Genomic DNA, 10202 nt, shown 5'->3' with positions numbered 1-10202 from the left:
AGTTTGAATCATTTTTAAAATTATAAATGCAAAACGAAGAGTTTTGGACATACAAGGTTTCCACACGACAACGACGATATAGGCCTACAGTATGTTCCCCTTTATCAACAGTTTTTATTTGATTTTGACACTTGCTTTGACAATGTAAACGTATGTTTTCTCATGCCAATAAAGCTCCTTTGAATTGAATGTGAATGTGAAATACATTGTAAAGTGCTTTGGAGAAACGCTCTATATAAATACAGTCCACTTACATGCATTGCTTTACCCCAAGTTTTAATTGTTTTGCTTTTTGACACTTTGCTTTGGCAATGTTTCCTCCTGCCAATTAAAGCTCCTTTGATTTGAACTGGTGTCGTCCATGAGAACGAATCACAAGAACGAATCGTGAACGATTCGTTCATTTCCTTAAACTGTCCCCTCCCCCTAATCGCCCCCGGGACACATGCAGGACGGGAAGGAGGGCGGGGGGGCTGTATAGGGTGTGCCAATTGTAGTTCTAGAACAGCCATTTTTTGGGTCAAACACTGCTTACACAGGTGTTCTGATTGGAGTAGTAGTATTAGTTATATGCCAATCAAACAATTGAAACACCTGTGTTTGACCCAAAATATGGCCGCTATAGGACTACAATTGCGTCACCGTTGGCACACACTATTGGGATTGCGCTACTGAACGAAGGTGAACGCGAACAAATCATTTGAACAAATCGTTGCCCTGAACGTGAACGAAATGATTCGTTCACTGAAATGAACGGTTTTGTCCACCACTGATTTGAACTGAGCTGATGTTAAACCAGTGACTCTCCTTGCCCTCTGTTTCAAGGACGACCCCCCCTGTTTGATATGAGATAAAGACCCCCGCTGACCTGAGTAGGCCTACTACCAGCACACAAACACATTAAATATTTATACTTTAATTCACTGCTTCTCCATGTGGGGTCAGAGTCTGGGGGACCACCCAGAGGTCCAATGGATCGGTAAAAAATCTATAAATACATTAATAAATTAGCTTTTTTTTTTTTTTTTTTTTAGTGTGTGTGTGTGTGTGTGTGTGTGTGTGTGTGTGTGTGTGTGGTTGATTGGTTGATATTGATTGACCTACGGTACTTTATTTTGCAGTTTGTAGAAAAAAAGAACAGCAAAGTCTTTATTAGAAGTTTGCATAGGAAAAGGTTCATGACGGTACAGTTCACTGGTACAACTTAAGGTCAACTAAAAGGAGATGCTAGTAAGCGTTCCTGCTTATTTGCACAGGAAACCATTTAAGTATCTCATATCTCAAACAGATAGACAGACAGACAGCCATGAAAGAAAGAAATAATAACCTCCCTCCTTCATTCCCCACATATTGCATTTCTCTACGGGCTGCTCCTTTAATTCACATTATTGGAGAGAGAGAGAGAGAGAGAGAGAGAGAGAGAGAGAGAGAGAGAGAGAGAGAGAGATAGGGGGGAAGAGAGGGAGAGAGAGAGAGGGGGGGGGGGGAAGAGAGAGAGAGAGGGGAAGAGAGAGAGAGAGAGAGAGAGAGAGAGAGAGAGACAGATAGAGGGGGGAGAGAGGGCCGAAGCGACCAGGGGTGTCGCACCAAATTCTGGGCCCTGGGTACAAGGATTCACTGCATTATTTTGTGCTTTAACCAGTGAAAAATAGCAGATATACAAGCTCACAGCGCGACACCCAGTGCTGCGCTGTGAGCTTGTAGATCTGCTATTTTTGAAAAATCGTGAAAATGTGTGCAAATCTTTGAAGGTTTTTTGAAAAACCTATGTTTCTATGTCAGTGGTGCTCAAACCTTTTCATGTGAAGGACCCCCAAAATGATATGTATTTTTGGCCACGGACCTCCATCTCAAAATATTTAGTTAATTAGTCCCATGGACACCCCCCCCCCCTCAAAGATTTGCACACATCTTCATGAAAAAAATAGCAGATCTACAAGCTCGCAGCGCCTCCACCTTGGGCCCTACTCAGCCCCCCCCCCTTGTGACGCCCCTGGAAGCGACGCCCCCTCCTCTCCCCTGCTTCTTGCCTCGCTGCCAAACGGCGGAGGAGGATCAAATAAAAAGAAAAGCACGTTCCGCCAAGAAAGAAAGAAAAGAAAAGAAAAGAACCCCCCCCCCCCCCTCCCTCCCTCTCCCCTTTTTTTCTCATGGAAATAAGACCCCCCCCCCCCCCCCACACACACACACACACACACACACACACACACACACACACACTCAGTCACACGTGGTGGCGGCGCTGTGGCCGGTGTGGGCTTCACAGAAACAGAACAGAATCACTTCACACACACAATCCTCTCTCCACTCTCCAGTCCAGTCCACACACAACAAGGCAAAGTTGAAGGTTTTGAAGCCCACTCCACTCCTCTCCTCTCCTCTCCTGTCCTCTCAATCCATCCATCCATCCATGCAGGACTGAAGATTCTTCTGGGGATTTTTTGGGGGGTGGAGGGGTCCTCCTCTGTTAACCGAAACCAGACCGGGACATGCAGACAGAAGAAAACAGCAGACACGCAGGAGCAGCGACAGAGATGAATTATTCGTCTGCAACATCACGGACTGTATGATAAAGCCGAGCAAAGCCGAAAAAACGCAAGTTTTTTTTCTCTCTCTCTTCCCCTAGGGGTTTTTTTTTTCCCGGTAGTCCATCTGTTCCGATGATCGACACAACCGTTGATCGTCTCGTCGTCATCACCGGGGCAGCAGCTGCTGCAGCATCATCGTCGTATAGCAGCTTATATATCGTTGTTGTCGGGCAGAAAACCTCGTATCTCCATATTATTTTGAGTGTGCTGTGCACTTTAACTTAAGCACCCAAAAAGTAGCAGATCCACAAGCTCGAAACGCGACGCGAAGCGGCGCGTTTTGAGCTTGTCGATCTGCTCTCCGCGTTCGATCTCATCGATCAGGCTATTTTGAAATCCTGAAAAGTAACACATTTGGACCAAAAAAAAAGAAGAAAACGACACGTAGGCCTATTAAAAAAACACAAAAAATAATGCCGGTATTATTGTTATCGTTGGCGCAGCAGCGCGTGCTGTTCTGCGCGCTGGTGGTGTGCTCCCTCTCCATGTACGCGTCGCGGGCGACGTCGTCGGCGGCGACGTCCTCTTCGTGCCCGCCGCGCTGCGAGTGCTCGGAGGCGGCGCACACGGTGAAGTGCGTGGCCAAGGAGCTGCGCAGCGTGCCGCGCGGCATCCCGCACTACGCCCGCAACCTGTTCATCACCGGCAACCACCTCGGCCGCATCGGACCCGACAGCTTCCGAGGGCTGGACAACGTCACCACGCTGTCGCTCAGCAACAACAGGTAATGTAATAAGAGGGAGATTGATTGGTTTTAATGTCACCCAGTGTCAGTGTCTGTAATGTATCACCTCATGTTGAGTTCTCCCTTCAAGCCAGTTGTTCTCACTTTTTTCATGTCAAGGACCCCCAAATTGACACTTGTTATTAGCCCGCGGACCCCCATTTGAAAAGATACGCCAGGGACCCCTAATAAGAGAAGATTTTTTTTAAAGGTTCTATCAGTGGTTCTCAAATATTTTAATGTCAAGGACCCCCAGTTTGACATTCATTAGGCTACGGACCCCATTCAATGGCTCTTTCTTGAGACCCCAATTTATGTTGTTAAAGCAATTTAACTCTGAGAGTGTACAAATGGAACCAAAAATGGACGTCACCTCTGAGTTGCAGACGCATAAGGGTCCATTTGGTTCCTATAACTATTTAGCTGGGGACCCCCTGGAACTCCCTCGAGGATCCCTGGGGGTCCCCGGACCACACTTTGAGAACCAATGCTTTAAGCAATATCCCAGCCTAGGGAATTAAGATTGTTTTAATGTCACTGCAGTTGTCAACTTGTGTCCCAAGAGCAATAAGAGGGGACAGTCGGATTTGTGTTGTTGGATAGGCTACTTGTCATTGTATAACCTCAGGGGTCCTTGAGGGGCTTTTCAGGGGGTCTACAGTAAAATGAATGTTTAATATGGCATCGAAATCAGTGTCCACTTTAACTCCTATATCATATGGTTTATAGGCTGCTATATGCATTGGATATTTGGAAATAGGCATCCATAAGCTCACATTGTGCACATGTTGTGACATTTTAACGACAAATATCAATTTAGGGGGACCTTGACATGACAAAAGTTTGAGAACCACTGGCCTGAATCATGTGGTTCTCAAACATTTTAATTTCAAAGGACTCTCATTTTGATTTGCCGATTTGATTTATATCTGAGAGAACACTGTGGACCCCCAACGAACGCTCAGTGTCAGTTGAACGCAGAGAGTGTTCAAAATAGGACCGGATGGATTCTTACGGGTCCATTTGTTGTCCACGGACACCACGGTGAGAACCAGTGCACCATTCTCTGAATTCATGTCAAGAACCCCCAAATTGTATTTAGCTAGTAGATCGCCATCTGAAAACATTGTGTGCCATGTTTTCCAGTTTCCCCTTCAGAATGCAGCAGCTGTCATAGCATAGAGTGGAGCCTATAAGCCTATCGCTTTACACTATTTGTTGTGTTCAAAAGTGATTTTCTTTTTCATGAATGTGTTACTAGTTGTCATTACAAACACATCCATGCCTTGGTTTTCCCACACAAGCCACCACAATCTCATAAATAATGTTTTGGCGTGATCATTCGGCACAAGTGCCAATCAAGTGACTGCACTGGCCAATCACAGGGAATCTTTTCCGGGACTTGGCAAAACACATAAAAGCATAACATCTGTTTAGCAGAGTGTGAGGGCTTGTGTGGGACAACGATGACATGGATGTGTTTGTAATGACAACTAGTACCACATTCATGAAAAATAGAAACACTTTTGACCACAACAAATAGTGTAAAAGTGATAGGCTTATAAACTCTGCCTAATAGACCCCATGGACCGTCTTTTTTGAACAATATAAGTAGGAAAATTAGCCTAGAAGTGTTTTAGGGAAGAGTTGTCCTTTAAGATGGACAACATAAGGGTCCAATGAAAGACAGAAGTTATCAAGTATCATACAGTAAATGTTGTCATTTAATCAACTGGCCCCTTGCCATTTTTGTAATGTGGCCCACAGGTCCAGAAGTTTGAGTATCCCCACTGTAAGGGATAGGCTAATATGGATGTCATAAGCAGCCTATATTTACACTCAATGTAAAATAAGATCTCCACATTTATTTGTGTTTTATCCTTTTGACAGATGTGTAGAATTATATTGTCACTGTCAGGCAGATCGAAACCTCTGGGACAACCAGATCTTATTTTATTGTTGTTTGGGACACGATCAACACAATCCTGAGTTATTTGTTGTGTTCAATCTGTGCTTTGAGACATTGTAGTATTTCAGCATGAAGGATGTTGCATTTTGCATCATATGAGTCATCATGCTGCATCATATGATGCTAAATGCATCATCATTCATGCCGAAATACTAAAATATCTCAAAACACAGATTGAACAAAAACATTGTGTTGATCGTGTCCCAAACAACAATAAAATAAGATGTGGTTGCCCCAGAGGTGAACTGGCCCTTTAAGTGTGTGGGTTTTATAAATATTGAACCAAGTAGGCTAAAAGTAGTCTATTAACAAGAGCCTGTGACTCATAAATACACTGGATCCATAGGATCAATGGCCTGAAAATTAACAATTTGGACACACAACCGTGCAATATGGTTTTCTTTATCAATAAGAAAACATCAGTTAATCAATCAATCAGACAGACAGACAAACAAATTGCAGTGACATTAACCACTTGAACCCCAAATAGCCAAAAAGTAGCACATCTAAAAGCTCACAATGTGATGCATTGTGACACATTGTGTCAGATCTGCTATTTCTGGCAAGGAGAGATTGGAAACAAGAGCACAAGGGAGGAAAGATAAGAGCTGATCAAGTTGCATCTGAGGTCCGCTTCACTTGAGAACGGAGGTTTTCAGTGGTCATGTCTTCCTCTGTGGGAGTGTGTGCCACCATATGTAGGATTTGGGAGGCGGAGTCTCACACCCAGGGGTGTCGCACCAAATTGTGGGCCCTGGGTACAAGGATTCACTGCGGGCCCGGCCAGTTGGTGGCCCTATAGCCACGCTGCTACACAGCTATAAAGGACTTTGATTTCGGAGCCTGCGTTCACACATTGCGTTTCATGAGTGGACGAGAGGCAGGCTTTGGATGTCATGTCCATAGCACTCGCACAAAGTGCAATGTTCACAAGCGCAATGATCGCATGAACGTTGTGTCTATGCACAGCAGCCATATTGGGAATAAATCGGGCCCCTTCCTTACTTACCAATGATACTAATGATACCAATTTCTTTCCAATGTGGCTGCTGTGGATAGAGCCCATTATTTAGCCTATTGCTTGGCGGCCTGAAACAATGAAAGTGTGCACTTCCCATGGTTGTGGTAACGATTGACTGCAGGTAAATGACAGCGTTGTGACACAGCCATGAGCAAAATAATGAGCAGCCTCCTCTCCTAAAGCTTAACTAAGTATATCGTCTCAAACTGTTACTTTAGAGGATAAAAAAAAAAAAAAAAAATCATATCAAAAGTAGCAGGTCTTCAAGTGGATCAGCTACTTTTGATGCTTTTGTGTGATGCTGTAGCATGATCAAGCAGGGCATTAAATTACGAAAAAACAATGGTCCAGGTATATGACTAGTGTTGTGAGCTTTAAGTTAACTCTTAACCCATTTAGAACGGGTACACATTATTGTGTATCATAATTTTATGCTTTAACTATTGAAAAATAGCAGATATACAAGCTCACAGCGCGGCACGATCTGCTATTTTTGAAAAATCGTGAAAATTAGAATTTTGACCCGATTCTATATAAGTGTCTTTTGAATCCTTCTAAGATTTTTTGAAAAACCTACGTTTCTATGTCAGCAATCTGGCCAGCCATCATCAAAGAAAAGGTCCTTTTCACTTAAATGGAGCTCAGTTAGTCTGTTCTTGAGAGACTACTATGTCTGTGGTGCTCAAACCTTTTCATGTGAAGGACCCCCAAAATGACATTTATTTGGCCACGGACCCCCATCTCAAAATATCTAGATCCAGGGACCACGCAGAAGCGAAATTTGAGTTACAAACGTTCGCTTTGAAAATACATAATATTCAAAGATTTGCACACATTTTCACGGAGTGCCGCGCTGCGAGCTTGTATATCAGCTATTTTTCACTGGTTAAAGCATTCAATAATTCAAGGCCTATAACACCGTGTCCCCCTCCCTCCCTTACTCCCTCCCTCCTTCCCTCCCTCTCTCCGCTGTGTGTGTAGGATCTGGGAGGTGGAGTCCCACACCTTCTCCGGCATGCGCTCCCTGCGCTCGCTGGACCTGAGCAACAACCAGCTGGCCTCCATCCACCCGGAGGCCTTCAGCCTGACCCCCACCACCACCACCAACACCAACACCACGCACCACAGCAGCAGCAGCAGCAGCCCCAGCCCCCTGAGGGAGCTCAACCTGTCGCGGGCGCTCTACAACCACTCCTCGGTGACGGAGCTGGCGTCCTCGCTGCGCTGGGGGTCCCTGGGGGGCCTGCAGGTGCTGGACCTGTCGGGGAACGGCCTCATCTTCCTGCCCACGCATACCTTCTCCCACCTGGGCGCTCTGCGGCGGCTGCAGGTACGAGGGGGGGGCGTGGTTACTATGGGACTTACGATCTGGGAACCCATTCATTCGGTTTAAAAAAAATCACACCCAGTGCAAAGTAAGCAGTGCCTTTGATGAATTATTTCGAGGCTGCTCAACAGCACCGCTGGGTGGCTGCAGCTGGTTTTGCCGTGCTCATAGGGACATAAAGGGTCCTATTTTCATCCATGCCTTACCCCTTATCCCTAAACTTCTTTGCCTTTTTTGCCTATTTTGAAAAACCTTTTTAAATAGTTCAAATAGCTGATCTACAAGCTCACCACGTGTCGATGTAGTTCGGCTATTTGATATCACTGTATTCTATTGATACCTTAACGACTAGGGTTGAGATCAGGAACCAAAGGATCTGGATCCAACATTGAGGAACCGGGAATCGGTTCTGTCAAAGTTTGGAATATTTTCCGGAGCCCGTTTTTTATCTTAGCTGGCATGTGGCCTTCAATTTGGAACCCACTAATTACTTTGAGAACCACTACAGTAACATGTATGCATTGTTAGTTAGTATGATTGAGTTTGTGTCATCCAAAATTATAATGAAGGCAAAAACTATATAGATTTTCTTTTCTAAATCGTTAAAAGGGAATCTTCAAGGAATGGGACCGCTAAGAGGCAATCATTACGGGACCGGAATCATTAAGATCCTAAATGATCCCAGCCCTAATAGCAACACTGTGCTTGTGTGTGTTTGTTACTCCTACTGTGTCGCTACTCTTAGCTGTACTGCTGTATCTTTGAATATATATATATTTTTAAAGCAGACATTTGTAAGGCAAATTCTTAGTCCTTAGTCTCTTAGTCCCTGGAACACAGTATTTTCAGATGGGGGTCCGTGGTCAAATACATATAATTCTAGTCCTTGACATGAAAAAGTTTGAGAACCACTGACATAGAAAACTTTTAGGATTTAGAAGACTTGTTGCGACCGTCAGGTCGCAGTTACTATCAAAACCTCGACCAGCTGTCCGTCAGTCAGTCAGTCCGTCCGTCCGTCCGTCCGTCCGTCCGTCCGTCAGTCTGTCTGTCTGTCACACGTCACACGTCACACTTTTGCCCTGCTCATATCTCCGCAACCGTTGCCCCGATCCATGCCAAATTTTGCATACACACTCCTTGGCTGCCAAACCACTACCTCCACCCATCAATTCTCACATGACCCTCTTCTAGCGCCACCATGAGGCAGATTCTTGCAAAACACATTTATGGACACAGCTCCTACAATTTTTACCCTAAAATCACGCAAATCGGTACACAGTAGGTCTACACTCATGTCATCAACATGGATACATCCCGTTTAGCGCCACCTTCTGGCTGATTTTTAAAACACATTTTTGGACACTGCTCCTACAAATTTTGCCCTAAAATCACACAAATCGCTACACAGTGTGTCTACACTCAGCTCATCACCATGGACCTGTCCCATATAGCGCCACCATCAGGCCGATTTTTTTCAAACACGTTTTTGGACACTGCTTCTACACATTTTGCCCTAAAATCACGCTGCAACCTGACGGTCGCTTATCTCCTGATTAGGGAGTCTTACTGGTTTAGGTATTTTTCAGGTCTTGATGGGTTAAACTTGTAACCTCTCTCTGTCTCTCTCTCCTTGCCAACCCCAGCTGTCCAACAACTCACTGGTGGCCGTCCACAACTCCACCTTCCAGGGCCTGGAGGGCCTGGAGGAGCTGGACCTGTCGCTGAACTCCCTGCGCACGCTGTCGGACGAGGCCCTGGGCGAGCTTGACGCGTCGCTGCCGCCGTCCGCCGCGCTCCTGCTCGGCCAGAACCCCTGGACGTGCGCGTGCGGCGTCATCGAGCCCTTCGCCGCCTGGCTCAACCGCTCGCGGGGCCGCGTGCGCGACGCCGACGCGCTCGCCTGCTCCTTCCCGGCGGACATGCGTAACATCTCGCTGGCGGCGGTGGCGTTGCGGTCGCCCGAGGCGCTGGGCTGCCACCAGACGTCGCCGGGCGCCGACCTGGCGCTGCAGACGTCCTACGTCTTCCTGGGCATCGTCCTGGGTTTCGTGGGCCTGGTGTTCCTGTTCGTGCTCTACCTGAACCGCCGCGGCATCAAGAAGAGGGTGTACGACCTGCGCGACGCCTGCCGCGAGGTGTGGGAGGGCTACCACTACCGCTACGAGATGGACTCCTCCCAGGACCCGCGGCTGTCGCAGGCCTCGTCCAGCACCGGCGCCGACGCCGTGTGACCGCGGCCCTGACTGACCGGACCGGGGAAAAAAACAATATACTAAATCCTGGGTGTTGTTAAGGGCAATACGTGTTCCTTCCGACGTCTGGACTTTTCTTTGGAAAGGGAAGGTTATGTACGAGTTGATGTCATACCGAACTTCTGATGGGCGGTCTCTGAAGCTTTTTTTCTCTCAGAACTCGTGCGCCTCCAGATGTCCTGACACTCCGAACTACGGTTCGGAAAGCCCGTCCGAAGTGACGTCGGAAAGTGGAGCGTGTGTTAGCCTTCAATCAGACTCTGAGGGCACAGATGGAACCGAATGGACGATTCGACTATTTAAACCCTACCTGTCCCG

At 46.5% G+C, this 10202-nt stretch overlaps 1 protein-coding gene across 1 annotated transcript; it reads left to right on the top strand.

Annotated features, from left to right (window-relative positions):
• Positions 1–3001: 3001 nt before the first annotated feature.
• tpbg1b (trophoblast glycoprotein 1b) lies at positions 3002–9863 on the top strand (the record flags this gene model as incomplete). Its single annotated transcript, XM_080735255.1, has 3 exons — positions 3002–3312; positions 7284–7632; positions 9276–9863. 3 exons carry the CDS (start codon positions 3002–3004, stop codon positions 9861–9863), a joined length of 1248 nt encoding a protein of 415 aa, XP_080591381.1.
• Positions 9864–10202: the final 339 nt, after the last annotated feature.

Source organism: Nannobrachium achirus (assembly GCF_963921795.1).
Source record: "Nannobrachium achirus genome assembly, chromosome: 10".
In the NCBI taxonomy this organism is placed as follows: Eukaryota; Metazoa; Chordata; class Actinopteri; order Myctophiformes; family Myctophidae; genus Nannobrachium; species Nannobrachium achirus.
The sequence above is the reverse complement of the archived record's forward strand: the minus strand, read 5'-3'. Positions and strand labels throughout refer to the sequence as shown.